Genomic DNA, 16,472 nt, shown 5'->3' with positions numbered 1-16,472 from the left:
CCGCTTTGACAGCTATTTGAGCGGCCTTTGGACGTGCGAGCCGTTAAAGAGAGACTGTCGACCCTTGTTACCAGTTATCAGGCAAACGACTTGCGCAATAAAAGTAAAAGTGGAACTGAGGAGCAGTACGGCCGCATGGAACAACTGTTAGAAGATATCGCCTCATTAATTAAATCCGCTGCAAAAGAGAAGGAAGAAAAGAAAAGGGCTGCGAAGGAAAAAGAAACACGTCGAGATCGCACAGCGTCTCTGATGCGAGCTGTGGGCGAGACGGGACGGGCTGGCCCTGACTACACTGAAGCAACAGGTATGTACGAAATATTCCACCATGCAACTTTCTTTTACGGCAGTTTTCTTGTGTGTAATTGTGTGATTTTTTCTTAACGATATTAAACTGCACAGAATTAATGATTACAGTGATAACGCTGTGATATCTTATTTACAGAGAAAATGGATAAGGAGACCTTTTTGCGTGAAACTGGTTTGGACGAACGTGACTGGGAAGAAGAGCTGCGCACCAGACGAGGAGTTTCTGTCGCTGATGATTTGGCCTCTTCGTCGTCTTCCAGTGCATTGCGGTCATCGCGAAACGCCAGCAAAAAGTACGAGGCTGAAACTGACATGAAATGGATGGAATTTTTTCGCGAACAAGAAGAGAAAAAATTGCAATTTGAAGAAAAAAAAGCGGCTGATCAAAAAGAGATTAGACTAAAAGAACTGGAACTTGAAAAGTACGAGCTTGATATCGAAAAACTCAGATATGAAGCATTTTTACATAATAAGTGAAGGCGATTAGAAATTAAAAACTAATGTAGCAGTTTTATTTTATTGCAAATATTCCTGCAGCGTAGGTGGTTCCGTATCAAAAAACTGACTTGCTTCGTTAGGATACATGCAGTTTATACAGTTAGTTAGTAAAACAGCTACTCTAGACATCTTGTTAATTGGCTTCTGTAATAGCGCCATCTGCTTTTTAAAGTCAACAAACGCAAATTTTGCAACGACTTCTTTGAATCCCCATTCAACACTTTCGCGTACTGTTTTCATCGCATTGTTCTGCATGCGCTTCAGGAGGTTAGTACGTACTTCCAGCTTCGAGAACGGCTTCCGCAAGAACGCGTTGTTTCCGTAACCTTGATCTCCGTAGAGTATAAACTTTCGCTGATAAGTTTTCTGCTTCTTCTCCAGCTGCTCTAAAAGCCCGCTTTCCCTAAACATGCGGCTGTCATGCATCGTGCCGGGCTGACTTCCACTTAGACTGCAGATTAAACCGTTGGGGAGCACAACAGATTGCCATTTTGTACAGTGAAATCGCTTGTGTCCACTGTACATGATTTCTTGATTCACCGAAGGACGGCAGATGGGGCGTGCTGTACCATCAATAAACCCGAAAACATTAGGGATGACTCCTCCTTTCCCCGCAATTGCAGTCGCGTACAACGCAAAAAAATCTTCTGATAGCCAGTCGTGATCCCATGTTGATAGATGATTTTTCCATTGGATATCAACAATATTCAAAGTGGCATAAAATATTCTTGACAGGGACCCGTGAGAACGACCAAACAGCTTTCTTAAATCAATCCATCTGTTAGGATATGCCAGACGTCGGAGTAGTATGCACAGAGCTTCTATACCAGACGCATGGTCTCCTGTTGCTGTCACAACCGAATCTGGAATTTTAAGGCATACACGCAAAGTGGGGATATCGTCCTTTCTGAATCGAAAATAATCCCAACACTCTTTCTCGCTGCAGTTCTCTAGACGAAAAGCTCTTTCGGTCCAGTTATCACGCTGCTCTACTCGCCTTCCGTTTCTTATCAAGCGCCGACGCAGAATCACGAATAATTTCAGCGAAATATATTTTTTGTAGTACAAAAGGTATAGAGTGGATTTCTTCATTTTTACAAATTTCTCAAATAAAGACTGCAAAAATTTATTTTAAAAATTTGAAGATCTAGACGGAAATCGTTATCGTCATGAATGCCGAACAAGCTAAAATCGGAACGATCACGATAACTACCGTCACGGTTACCGTATTATATGTACCGTGTTATCCAGAACAAGCTCTAATATAATTCTAAACGCTGTATAATAACTATTATTGTCACAAACTGTCGATGCAGGCTGTGCAAATAACTTGCAGAAGTAAGCCGTGAGGAGAACTTCCTTTTGCAACCGCAAGGTCAGTAAAAGCGAACAAGTTGCTAAGCTGTCCGTATTACTTTCGTAGCTTTTACTTAATATAAAGCTTTAAAAATTAATACTTACAATTTTCTGTACTGTACAGAAGTCACTGTTGAATATAAGTTTATGATTTTAGTTAATAAATACGTCGAAATTTTTAACTTTCTTTTTTTTGAGTTCTTTCATAGTTCAGCAAACCAGATTTTTATACAATAATTTCCATTATTTGTTTTGGTAATACGAAAATTTCTTAAAATTTTAGAGCCTTACCAGCTGGCGGCCTCCACGTGACAAGGGTTGGGTGTGGTTAACAAAGTTTTAGTTAGCCACAGCAAACAGCCAGTCTTACAAATCATGACGATTACAAATTCTACAAATTCAACTACAGTTTCTACAAATTCGCCGTAAATGCAAGCCGAGGCCGGAGGCCGAGGGTTGCCTTGTTATAATTACAATCCTCACTCCGCCGTTTCTTTTCCGTTTTTTTGTCAAACATCTCCTCCTAGACCATTCGACATTTCTGCGTCCGCGATAGCTTAAAAATCGTCTAAATTCATGTAGTTTGGTTCAAAGGTTTTTGTTTTTTTTGTAAATTTCATTTTGTAAATAACGAAACTTTTTCGAAACGAATTCTGCTTATTGGCTGTATCAAAAAGTATTAACGGCGAATGGGCGGAAACAATTATTATTGCGGAAACCATAACTATGGCAACACATCGTAATACCAACACATTATGAAAGGTGCGAAAGGTGGAGTTCCACATTTACTGAATCAAACTGCAAATCCGACATGTTAACAGTTTGTTTTTATATTTTGAAAACGAGCTTTTCATTTATTTTATTTTAATTTCGCCTAACGATTTTGATTATATTTTCTTATTATTTATTTCCGGTTCTTTAGACAACATCCCCTCCAAGATCATTCGCCGTTTCTCCATATGCCATAACTTAAAGACGCGCAAATTCATGTTGTTTGGTTCAAAGATTTTTGTTTTTAGCACATTTCATTTATAAATTTACGATACGTTTTCGAAACGAATTTCGCCTATTCGCTGTGTCAGAAAGTATTAATGGCGTATCGACGGAAACAAATATTATTATTGCGAAATGCACTTAGTAACATGTACCAGTGGATGGGCGGAACCAATTATTATAGAGAAAGAAATTTTGCTGGTTTGGCAGAAGGGTAGGGATTTTCGCCAATTAGACAGAGAGAAAGCAATTTTTGCCCATCAGACCCAGGAAGAGGGGAAGGGTTTCGCTGGTTAGACAGTGGGGATTGGACTGTCATCAGTTAAATAAAGGAATAGGGATTTTCGCCGGTTAGACAGAGGAGAAGGAAATTTTGCCGGTTAGACAGAAGGTTAGGGATTTTTGCCGGTAAGATAGAGAGAAAAAATTTTTGCCAATCAGACGAAAGGGGAAGAATTTGCACCGGGCAGACAAAGGAAGAGTGATTTTTGCCGGTTAGCCAGTGGGGTAGGGAATTTCGCCGCTTAGACAGGAGGTTAGGGATTTTCGCCGATAAGATAGAGAGAAAAAATGTTTGCCAATCAGACGAAAGGGGTAGAATTTTTGCCGGCCAGGCAAAATGAGAGGGATTTTGCCGGTTAACCAGTGAAGAAGGAAATTTCGCCGGTTAGACAAAGGGGAAAATATACAGTACAGATAGTAGTTCATTGTACGAGTATTACTATAAAATTTTTCGAAATTCGGTACTTCTGTTATTTTTATATTATTAAAACCATAACAAAATTCAATCCCTCTCAATTCATCTTTCATTCGGCGGATCTTTTTTTCGGCAAATAAGACTTGAGCGCTATTATATTCAGTGTGTATAAGCAATCCAGATTTTGGTTTTGCTGAGTTGTTTAAAGCAAAATTCCATACTGAGTTTCCAAAATTCGACGTTTGCAAACCGAGGCCGGAGGCCGAGGGTTGCCTTGTATATACAAAGCTAACTGAGCCGTTTTTTTGTCCAACATCTCCTCCTACACCGTTCGACAATAATTTTTGTACGATAGCTCAAAAAATCCCTAAAATCATCTAGTTTGCGGCAACGACTTTCGTCTTTCAATCTTTTCATCCTCCGATTTCCGAAACGGCTCCAAAACGAATTTCGCTGATTGGTCGATCATTAGAAAGTAACAGAGGATTGGCGGAAATACGTAATTTTCGAACCTAAACCGCTGACACATGGCATATTTTCGAACATATGCATACTTCTTTGCATATTGTTAAGGAAAAGGGCATACACAAATTTAGCAAACGCACACATACGTACTCGGTTTGTCCACTCGGTTGGTTCATTTTACGGGAATGCAAATTTTGAATGCAGCAGATGAACATAATTATTATTTTGAAACAGTTCTTCCTACACCGTTCGATACTCATTTTTTTACGATAGCTCGAAAAACGCCCATAAGCATGCAGTTTGCGTCAACGACTTTTGTTTTTCAATCTTTTCGTCCTCCGATTTACAAAACGCGTTTGAAACGAATTTCGCTGATTGGCTTACCTTTAGAAATTAAAAGTGGATTGGCGGAAATGCGAAATGTTTCGAACGAAAACCGCAGGCTAACAGCAGGCGGTACAACGACACTTATGAGCCAAGAGCACTATACCGTTAATTAATACTGTTAATATTGTGGATATAGGGGAAATACAAAAATACGGAAAGGCGTAACGTAAAACAGACTGGTTAATGTAACAGTATCATGGCTGGTAGCATGGTTCTGTACATGTTTTTATAATTGCTAATATTTATATACAGAGCGAACTTCGCCATTTTTCTTCACTTTCCTCCCATCCATTCGGTGCTGATTTTCCCACGATAGGTTAAACACGCTTAAATCATGTTATTTGTCCTTACGATTTTGGTTTTTCGTCATTCGAATTACAAAGCATGACCAAAACGAATTTCGATGATTGGCTTAACATAAATTAACTGATAGCTGATTGGCGGAAATATGTAACTTTCAGAACAAAACTGCTAATACTTCGCATAATATTATGTGAGCGGCATTTCGTTGTCTCTGTAACCCGCAAATTCCTGACCGGAAGATAATTTCCGATGGTATTCTAGCTGGGGAGACAGAAGTACAGGGATTTTCGCCGGTCAGATAGAAGTACAGAGATTTTCGCCGGTCAGATAGAAGTACAGAGATTTTCGCCGGTCAGATAGAAGTACAGAGATTTTCGCCGGTCAGATAGAAGTACAGAGATTTTCGCCGGTCAGATAGAAGTACAGGGATTTTCGCCGGTCAGACAGAAGTGCAGGTATTTTCGCCGGTCAGATAGAAGTACAGGGATTTTCGCCCATCAGACAGAATTTCAGCAATTTTCGCCTGCTAGAACAGAGGGGTAGGGATTTCCCCCGGTCAGACACAGGGGCATGGATTTTCGTCGGTAATCGGAGGTGCAACGATTTTCCCCGATCATACAAAAAAGAGAATTTTTTGGTCAGACAAAGGAGGAGGGGTTTGGCTGATAAGTTATTAATAACATTTTTGGCTGATATGTTATTTGGCTCAGCCTACTTTGTAGACAACGATTTTAGCGATGGCACTTCCATAAATAAAAGGTATGTATGTATACGCCTTCCGTTATAATTAACGGAACGTGTATAATCCAAAACAAACCGCTTTTCCGATCCAATTAAATTCCATTTACTAAACCTTTATAAAACTACCACATTACTTTCTTCAGTTCTAAAAATTCTCAACCGAGGCCGGAGGCCGAGGTTGAGCTTGTAATAATAATAATAACGGGCTTGTTGTCTTTTGCTACGAGGCGTAGCCTCCTTTTAATCTAAGACAGAAAAATTCTAAATAAGAAAACAAAAAGGCGTAACATCAATACAGTAGCCAAAGATGCAAGTTTAGGATTTTCCGGTGCGTTAATTTTAGAAAAGTACCAGCATCGAAAATATTCATTCGATTTAGGATTTAAACAAGCTATGGGGTAGCCAAAAATTTAAGTAAGGTTTCCAAGCTTTTTCTATCTCAGCTTTTCAAGTTTTTTTTTTAAATTTTTTAGTTTTTTTGGTTCTGTAGGCTTTTTAGCTTTCACGATTCTCTTTGTGACAGGCAAGCGCAGGGAGCTCACAGATGCCTTTATTGTACAAATAAAGTGGAGCAAATACCGCGTGATTGCGGGAAAAAGAACAACAAAGCCAATGTCTGGCCTGAAAATCAGCAAGTCAAGTTGCTGCGAGCGAGTTCTAGCACGTAATGAAATGTAGAGAGAGAAAGAGTGCTGGCGGCAACGTCGTGCGTCCAGACATGTGGAATGTGATGCGCAGACTGGACTCGTATCCAACGCGAGCGTATATGCGCTGAGTCATACAGCGAGAGAGAGGAGCGAGAGAGCAAGCATGATCAGTGAGTGCGCCCGCGGTAGATCCGCTAGGCGGAGAGTGCAGTGCAGCTACTCACGTACGTACAAGAGAGGGCGAATTATTTGTACTTATGGTATCGCGCTTAAACACAACACATCACTATGTACAAGGGGGATTGGAGTTTATTGCCAAAACATCCAGGACGAGGTAACACGGCGAGCCGAAACACCCAAAACCCCAAAAGGGAAAAGCAGCTAGGATAAGTTGACGCCAGTGGCTTTGAGAGTAGCGAAGTCGCGACGGAGGGCGTCTGTCCGTTGAATGTAAGTTTCAAAACACTGGCTTTTCCGATACCCTTGTGCCTTTAGTGCATCGGAGGGAATGGCCAGCTCGGCGGCATATGTGGCGGCGCCACCGCGAAAGCTGCGCGCGGAAAATTTCTTTGCGGGTATGGATGCGGAGGATAGGGCAAGCCGTAGTAACTCATTGAACCTGCAACTGGAGAGGGGCATAGCAATTTCGTCAACACGATAACTGAACAAAGCATCATCACCACTAGCTTTGCTTTTGGCCAGCATATCCCTAATAGCACGGTAAGGGCACAAAGCGTGACCTTTTGCTAAGCGCGGTATCGGAACGGAAATACGCTCAGAAAGGTGGCGAGCTGTTTTAAGTACATTCACAGAGAGTACAAGAGAACATGGGCGAAGCGTAACGTCAGAAACTTTTAAATGCATGCCGGTGTCATTAAAAAACAAATTTGAGCTGCGTAACATGCTGAAAAAGGCGACTAAACAGGCAGCCCAAAATGTTGTTCTGTATTTATTTGGAAGACAACCAACATGAGAATTAATAGAGTACAAATGCTCAAGCGTAATTGGTGCGCGTTTGTTTGGGTGTTTATAACGTGACCGTTGTACACCTGCTAACGCTTGCTTGATAAGAAAATTATTCAAGCCGGGCGAGACGAAGTTATTTATTTGGTGATAAGATGACAGCGAAAACACGTAGTTAAGAATAGTGCGATTCAAGTGTGCGTGCAAGGTAAGCTATATAAAGGGCAACAGTATGCTCCTCTGCTGGCAAGTAATTTAAAGAAAATTCGTCGCAAAATAAAATAAAGCGCTTCCATTGGGACATTCTAGTGTCTCTGGTACTTGGCGCCATTGCACCATGGCGTAAATTCGTCAGCTCGCTTTCCAGTTCCTTTAACTGGGTAGCTGCAAAACGAAACGTATGGTAAGCGTGTCCCGGAAAACAAGAAATTAACATTTTAAAAGGAATTTTACTAAAATTTGCACTTTCCGTCAGGCGACTGAGGGCGTCTGCAACTACATTCTGTGCTCCCGCCGAGTGTACCGCAAACACATGGAAGTTGAACTGTATACTGGCGAACAGTACCAGTTCATGCCGCTGCAAGGCTGGGGCGCTTTTTGTAGTTCCACGGTTTATAAAGGCCACTGTCTGTGTATTGTCAGATTTAACGATTGCTTTACATCCCTGCAGCAGCGGCGCAAACACAACCAAACAAATACAAACAGCAATTAATTCTAAAAAGTTTATGTTTCGAACAAGCGCGCTGTGCAACTCAGGTGACGGCACCCAATTCTGTGTGAATCCCGGCGGCGCACTGAGAGAGTTATCCCAAGTTCCTGCCAGCCAGGTTCCTTGTGTGCACCCACCAAATCCCGAAAACGAAGCGTCTGTGGTTACGGTTTTAACTGTGCGCTCGCACGAAAAACGATGCATGCATAAACCATTCATGGTTGGCGCAAAAATCGTCCACCATTTTAGTTCATTGCGCAACTTATCTGTAATTCGCATCCGATCAGTTGGCTGCTTTAATGCACAAGCGCCGTCAATAAATATGCGGGAGAACGTACGCGCACCGTACAGTGCCCTTGCGGCAAATGCCGTTTTCCCCGCAAAACTTTGAATTTGACGTTTCGTGACTTTTTGCCGCTTACTGAGATTATGTGCAAGTGTGACAAGCTCATTAATTTTTTCATCAGGCAACAGAAGACGCTGTCTGACTGAATCAATAACAACACCTAGAAAGGTGATGATTTGCGCCGGTCCTTGCACTTTTTCCCAGTTAACGAGGAAACCGAGTGAAATTAACAGATTAATGAGTCCTTGTTTTATGGCTTTGCATTCTTCAAAAGTGTCGCCTTTAACAAGAAAGTCATCCAAATAAACAACCACTTTCCTCCCGCGCTTTTTAAAAATTCTAGCAATAGCAGTAGAAATTCTTTGAAAAGTTGATGGTGCTTTAGAAAGACCAAAACAGAGAAAACAATCAACATAATAAACATCTGGCGATCTTCCGGCGAATAACCATCGAAAACCTTCCAACTGCCTGTGCGGTGGATACACAGGAACTGACCTATACGCTGCTTTTATATCCACTACCGCATAATAGCAGTTGGGTGTGCTAAATTCCAAAACGTTATCAATAGATTCAAAGGCGAACGTCTCAGACTGAGTGAATGAATTCAGAGAACAATCAACTGGCCTGCTACAATCAGTGATTGGCCTATATGAACTACTGCCCTTCTTAGGAACGGCGCCTATTGACTGAATGCGCAGAGGCTTCGTGTCCTGTTCCATTGTACGGCCCTGTTCTAACTCTTCGAGAAAGAGCTTATTCAGTTCCGCGTTGGCAACGGGATCTAGCGCACTGCGATAATTGGGACAGTCTACTGGCGAAACAAGAGACAAATCGGGCACCAACCTGAATCCGTAAGCAATGCCATTCAAAATAAAGTCTGCATCTGGATCACCGCCCAGCGTGCTGACCCATTTAGCAAACGACTTTGTTAGAGAACAGCGAGTTAACAAATCAGAATCTAATGAAAAATTAAAAACGTCACAAGAAACATTTTCGCTCTCTACAGAATCCAGTCACATGTTGTGCGAACCGTTTCCGGCTCTAACAGAGCCACAGTTCATGGCGCGGTGGTTTCCGTTACACTCGCCGCACGAGTGTGGAAATTCGCAATCGCGTTTAGAGCAGCGATTTTTTTGCCAATAGAAACAACAACGATACTTATACTTTCGCTGGGTGTTGTTACGCGAGTTTCCCACGCCGGCTTTTTGACCCGCGTTTTCAACCCGCCTTGCACCCGAGTGAAAATGTTTCGCCGATATCGTTAGTTTTGCTTGGTTATCGGAAAGGTCAAACTTTTCATCTTTGGCGGAGATACGAAAATCGGCATCATATTTCTGCACCGCCTTATCTTCAAATATGCATCTCATGTTAGCTAGATATTCATTGTACTCGAGAAATTTAACGAGAGAATCTGAATATTCACCGTCAACAGTTTTCGCTAATCGCACTGCTGTCTTAAAATTGTAAGCGAAAAATTCGTTTAAAGAAATATCACCATGCGACCTTTTAGATTTTTTGACTGAGGTATTAGACTGAACGTAACGGTATGGCTCTGGAAGTTTCCGGCTTGTCCTCGACAGCCTTGCTTCCTTGCTCTTATGACGTCTGGCAGACGATCGTGAGCGCGAGCGAGACGAACTAGGACTGAGACTGCTTTCATGCGAAATACCTCTATTACGACGCTGCGTAATGATGTGGCGTGCATCCGGTACTCCGGGCTGAACAGTCGGCATGGGCACGTGGGCATCCACGATAACACTCGGTGCTGTGCTTAGGTGACCTTTTGCGAGTGGAGCTGGTCCATTGCGACGTGAGGAGCGTGAATCCGGTCGCAGCAACTGTTGAAGGTCATTGCTGGTAGAGGGGCGGCGAGCGGATACTGAGCGGTTCCGATTATGCTGAAGGATATGGAGCTTGACCTTGTTGCGATCACGCAGATTGGATAGGAAGGCCAGATTTTGCGGGAAATCGGGCAAGTCACTGAGCTCCAGTAAATCCCCAGCAATCCTGTATCCGGCAGTGAAAAACTCATCGCGGCTGGTCGTAGACAGATGCAGTTTATCCGCCAGAGAGGAGATCGTTTCCGGATCCGGATTGGTTCTTTTTTCGCTGGATTCGTCAGGTTGCGGGGTTGATGGGTTGGAGGGCTGGATATTATGGTGCTTATACAACCGCTTCAACAACACGTTCTTCCTGCCGGTACAGCACAGCCTTTCCGCCTTACACTTGCCCTTTAGCTGATCAACGGTCATAGCTTAAAGGAGCTTTTGGTAAGATCTGAAGCTGATGGATTCGACATTTTAAAGGAAGGTGTTGTTAATTACAAAACTTTCTGCTGCTAAACTGCAAAATCTGGGAAAAATTTTTTTTTTGCAATGCAAATGACAGCAATGCGAAAGGGAATGACAGAGCACGCCGGCCTTTTATACTCAACGCTTATACTGGCTAAGCAAACCACAAGACAGACCAAAGGCGGATCTTGTACGTCCAAATAATATACAGATTTCTTTACCAAAATCTTACACATCAGCGTGTGTGCGTTGGTACGCATACGCAAAGTGGCGTATCTACCACGCAGGCTGTCGTGCCTCTAACATCTTTCGCTTTAGCGTACGTGGTTACTCAGTTTTTGCCAACACTTCTTATGCTTTCTGAGGTTCCTTAGGTGCGTACCAAGGAAACTACTCTTAGCGGTTTTCAACCTAAAGTAACCGATTAAATTTATGAAACATAAGAAGTAAAAAGGTAAAATATAAAAAACAGTGAAGCAGTTATCGTCAAGAAGTATTATGCAGACATCGCCATCGCATGTGTGATACGCAAGACTAGCGTCCTCCAGTTTGTTTTATTTCACCTGTGGTACAACGTAATTTTATAATAATTGAAAACATCGACATTTCCTTATAACATCAAAATTTCATCATTCCTCCAGTTGCCGGCATTTGGCAGGCTCGAGTCACCAGTGACTAGAGGTGGCAAACCGTACCCGGTACTACCGTATACGGTATACGGTACGGTAAAACCGTACGTAACCGTATAGGAAATGGCTACGGTAAATGACTTACCGTACGTAACCGTAAGCCAAAATTCAAGTTTTAACATGGGCGAACCGTATACGGTACTGCCGTATACGGTATACGGTACGGTAAATCCGGTTATTTCTACCGTAACCGTACCGTAGCCGTAGAGGCGTAAGCTGAAACCGTACGTAACCGTATTGAAATTCAGTACGGTTTGCCAGCTCTACCAGTGACTCACCACATCCGGCTAACGTGCATATGGGCGGCTGCAAAGTGATAACTGCACAGTGCACACTCCACTGAGCACATTCCACAGGCCGTTTTGTCATCAAATCTATCGAGTTTAGATTAACACTGTTATATCGTTCCGTTGGTTTAACACTTCCACAGTTTCACTTGTAAGAACCTGTCAATGCTGTGCAGTGCAACAGGCGCTTCCACTGTCAGGTGTCAGCATCAGAATGGATGACAAGTGTGAACACGTACTCCCATAGCAGGATGAAGGTGTGTTATATACAGTACAGACCAGGACAGGTACATCCACTTGAGAGAATTCCAGTGTCTCAGACAGAAACCATCTTCGCGACAAGATCTCGGATTTAACTTGCCCTACTGGGCTTTGACCGACCTACTCGTTGTTTACTTAGTCTGGCAGTTCAGACTACCGGTATTCACTATTACCATCTGCGCGTAGACGTATAGCGGTAGACTGTACCGGTAACAATAGAACGCGAAGACGGTTTCCTCATTCACACGGGGCTGGCTACGTAGGTAATTTTTGTAGGCTTATAGCGGTACCTTGTTACGGTAGCAGACAGATAAATTATCGGTTGAGCGAAGCTCGCTTTGTATATACTGAAAAATAAAGTATATTCAGTAAAAAAAATTATCGGTACCCATTACTAAAAGAGAATTATCATTCTGCGTCGACTTTCGTATTACCTTTTCGTTCTGTGCTTTTTTGTCGTTGAACGAATTCTCAATAAATAATATAGGTTGCAAATAACTGTTCCAGTACATCATAATTATTATAATAGGTTTTGTAATTATTAGAATTACTTAACAAAGTTATTTCCCTACATTCTACAACATTATTCGCCATCAAGCTAAGCCGTAAAACACTGGTGTTACTGTACAGTACTTATTTAATTTATTATGTTGTATTACCAGACAGTAAATGTCCACTTCTCCGGGATAGGCAATTCGTAACATTACATTACAGTATAATATTGTTATAAGATTTTCAACTATAATAATAACTAGTGGACCCCGCGCAAATTGCGCGGCGGCTGATAACTGCACGAACTATGGAGACCTACTCGTACAGTACTACAATCGTACAGTACTTATATTCGTTAATAATACCACCATCGTGATAAATACGTACTAAATCAGCAGTCAGTGTTAATATGAACAGCCAGCGGAACAACCAAAAACACTGGGCTGTGGCACCGTTTAAAACTTTTAAAAATAAATGATTAATTTGACGACTCGGTTCAGCACTTCCGCAATGCCTTTCAATCGTACTCGTATTATTTTCGGTTCACAAAAAACTTTGAAACTGTCGGTACTCTTACTACTTTTCCCTCCGTTCATTACTTACTTACTTTTACTGCCTGGCCCAACGGTCCTAATCAAAATTACCTTCGCTTGATATTTGCATTTGCTTTCACCACACATGCTTGCTTTCAAAATATTTCTGTACTGTACATTCATTTTCGTTTTCAAAATAGTATGTGTTTCGTAAATGCTGCTACTTTAAACAGTCAGAGGAAATACCAATAATTATTATGTTTTCGCGCAATGAATTTCTTTACATACAGTTCGGAATAATTTCTGATCAAATTCAAAAGAATTTATTGTTGGATTTATAAGAATAATAATTTCTGAAATTTAGGTATTAAAATCACGCGTACATCTTTTCAAAGATAGTAAAATTATTGTGCAGGAAACACTGCCAAGTGTTTTCCCACGTCGGACCATAACGGACGGTGAAAGGCGAAAACCAAAAAGGTAGTTTACCGGGTAAATGGTACGCAATGTAGTGCACGGGGTGAGCGTAGTGAGAACGGTCGTGAACGGTCGTAGTCGAAACAAAAGATTTTAAAAGTCTGTAACGGAGTGATCGCCTTTACTTTTAGCTTTCAGTTTTCCACGTCTACTTGTGGATTGAAAGGGCAATTCAGAAAACACAAAAAGCAAATCAAATTTTCCATTTTCGCCAATCCTAAGATTGCTGTGTACTTTTAATTTGTGTAAATTCGGGATTGTGTTATTATTGTGCCACAGAATTACGAAGCACTATGCAGAATGTCTCGCATGTTGTTTAGCGAGATCCGCTGGTTTGCGTTGCCCGGGGTCACAGCTGCTATGAAGCTATCAGATTGGGTAACATGAGGTTCGAAACCCGAACGGCGGCATAGCTCGCAAGAAGTTTTTAAGCTTACAAAAACCGAACATAACAAACACAAAATTTCCCGGTTTTTTTCAGTTTTTACTTGCAGCAATTTCCACAGATTTACATTGCGAAACTATTGCAGCAGCTGCACAAACTGAGGGCTGCACAAACTATTGAGGGCAAGCACACTCCGCGTGTGCCTGCCCTCAAATTTAATAACGGGAAATCGGGAATAGCTGTCAGATACATAGCTACAGATAACTATGTGTAGTTTTTTACAGTACGTTTTGCAAAAATCTGCAAATGACAACCGAACACACTTCAAAGTTGAAAAGTGTGCCTTTTACCTTCGAAAATTTACACGAAAATTAAACGAACTCACTACGAAGTACGAACGGGATAATGTGTTGCAAGCTGAAGCCGTACTTCTTCGCCGTTACGGTAAAACCAGCAGACTGAGCAGAGCCACACAACCTGCGCCAGGTGGCGGCTACTCACTTAACTGCGCTCGTTAACTGGTTTTTGACGTCCCGTAGACTTTCCATGTTAGAGTTATGAATTTTTTCTCCAAATTGTTTATGTTTTTCTGAAATCTGATAACTTTGTACAATTCTACACATTCTGGGCTATCAAACGGTATATAGACATTCAAGTTTGGTTGAACGTGTCTATGACTTAGACCCTGAAACACACAAATTTTGTGCACCTGCTTATTCTTTTATATAGATAGATTGTTTATGTTTTTCTGAAATCTGATAACTTTGTACAATTCTACACATTCTGGGCTATCAAACGGTATATAGACATTCAAGTTTGGTTGAACGTGTCTATGACTTAGACCCTGACACACACAAATTTTGTGCACCTGCTTATTCTTTTATATAGATAGATTGTTTATGTTTTTCTGAAATCTGATAACTTTGTACAATTCTACACATTCTGGGCTATCAAACGGTATATAGACATTCAAGTTTGGTTGAACGTGTCTATGACTTAGACCCTGACACAGACAAATTTTGTGCACCTGCTTATTCTTTTATATAGATAGATAGATAGATAGATAGATAGATAGATAGATAGATAGATAGATAGATAGATAGATAGATAGATAGATAGATAGATAGATAGATAGATAGATAGATAGATAGATAGATAGATAGATAGATAGATAGATAGATAGATAGATAGATAGATAGATAGATAGATAGATAGATAGATAGATAGATAGATAGATAGATAGATAGATAGATAGATAGATAGATAAAAGTATCCAATAAAGCACGACGTGTGCTTCAATGGCAAATGTGATTGCGCTGTAATAACGCGGTAACCGTATAAGCCATGTTACACTCGGCGCTTGGTGGACATACTAATCGTTTCGCATATCGGCCGAAACGGTGGTCAGACGCGCTATGTGGTGCCTTATAAAGGCGGCACGGTGGTGTAACAGACAAGCACGAGGAGATCACGAGTGATGCTTTATTGTACAAATAAAGGGGGAACAATGCTGCGTGATAGCAGGAAAGCAAGAACAAAAGCAGTGATGGCTACTAGCAAGTGTGTGCTAAAGTGGGTTCTTGAGCGTCTTCAAGGCGTGAAAGAAGCAACTGCCGGCAAGCACGTGCTGTGTGCCATCAGCTGTGTGATGATGCGCAGACTGGACTCTATCCAACGCGAGCGTATGAACGCTGAGTCATACTGCGAGAGAGGAACGAGAGAGCAAGTGTGGCTCAGTGTATGCGCTGCGTATATCCGCTTCAGCGGATGAGTGCAGTGCAGCAGCACACGTACGTACAGCGAGAGAGGCGATAACGGCAAGCAATGGTGCAAGTACGTCCTGTGTGGACCGTACGCACCAGGCGCAGTCGTGGGCCTCTGACATGCCTCTGGGCGGGAATCCGAGCTCCTGCGAAGGATGCTCCGACTCGGTACCGCACCAGTACCGCACAACTCTCCGGTTGGACCCATGTAGGGTCGCCGGTACGCGTCCTCTGGCAGTGGGAGTCCGGTGTCTGGTCGACCGTCCCTTCTTCACTTCCGAACCCATGAGTGGAAGCCACTCACGGCCGAGAAATCCGGAAGCCGCTCGGGCGTTTCGTTGGACCGGTGATGCATCTGTTGGCTGGCTTCTTGCTTCTGTTGGCATCGGAGAACAATGTGAAAAGAAAAAGTGTAATGAAAGTTTATGCAGCGCGAAAGAAAGTAAATAAAGTTTAATCACAATTCCAGTGAGCAAAAGCGGTTACAAAACAGATCTGTCAAAGAGATCAAACTAGAAAAAATACAATTCCGTTTGTTAGGAGAAATGCTAAAAAAAATAATGCCAAAATCTGTCCGGGGGTCCTATTCCGACTAGGATGACGTCCACGGGGCAGTTGAGTCTCCACGGGGTCTCCTGTCCACTTTCATCCGGTAAAATTGGGTCCGGGGCATCAGTTCCCGGGTTACCCGTCGTAACCGGTTACATTCACCGAGGTCGGATAAGCACGGTTAAACACTTACTTCCGACTCGTATCCATCCGTTCGGGATAGAGAGGCACTGTTGCAGATGCAAATGCCGAGGCATCCTCTCTGAATAAGGAATAGGACCAAGGTCGGTTTGACCAAGGTCGGCCTACCGGTGAGTCGACCGGCGGCTGG

General features: G+C 42.2%; 2 protein-coding genes across 2 annotated transcripts; both read right to left on the bottom strand.

The window, feature by feature from the left end:
• Positions 1–825: 825 nt before the first annotated feature.
• Positions 826–1,899, bottom strand: LOC129584216 (uncharacterized). Its single transcript, XM_055476334.1, has one exon. The coding sequence runs from the start codon at positions 1,897–1,899 to the stop codon at positions 826–828; it is 1,074 nt and encodes a 357-aa protein (XP_055332309.1).
• Positions 1,900–6,887: 4,988 nt separating this feature from the next.
• LOC129584214 (uncharacterized) lies at positions 6,888–10,725 on the bottom strand. Its single transcript, XM_055476333.1, has 2 exons — positions 10,084–10,725; positions 6,888–7,021 (listed from the first exon to the last, which is right to left on the bottom strand). Exons 1-2 carry the CDS (start codon positions 10,664–10,666, stop codon positions 6,888–6,890), a joined length of 717 nt encoding a protein of 238 aa, XP_055332308.1. The 5' UTR covers positions 10,667–10,725.
• Between the last annotated feature and the right edge of the window lie 5,747 nt (positions 10,726–16,472).

This window comes from Paramacrobiotus metropolitanus, unplaced genomic scaffold (assembly GCF_019649055.1).
Source record: "Paramacrobiotus metropolitanus isolate TYO unplaced genomic scaffold, Prichtersi_v1.0 Parri_scaffold0000013, whole genome shotgun sequence".
Taxonomy (NCBI): domain Eukaryota; kingdom Metazoa; phylum Tardigrada; class Eutardigrada; order Parachela; family Macrobiotidae; genus Paramacrobiotus; species Paramacrobiotus metropolitanus.
This window is presented reverse-complemented; position numbering and strand designations above follow the sequence as displayed.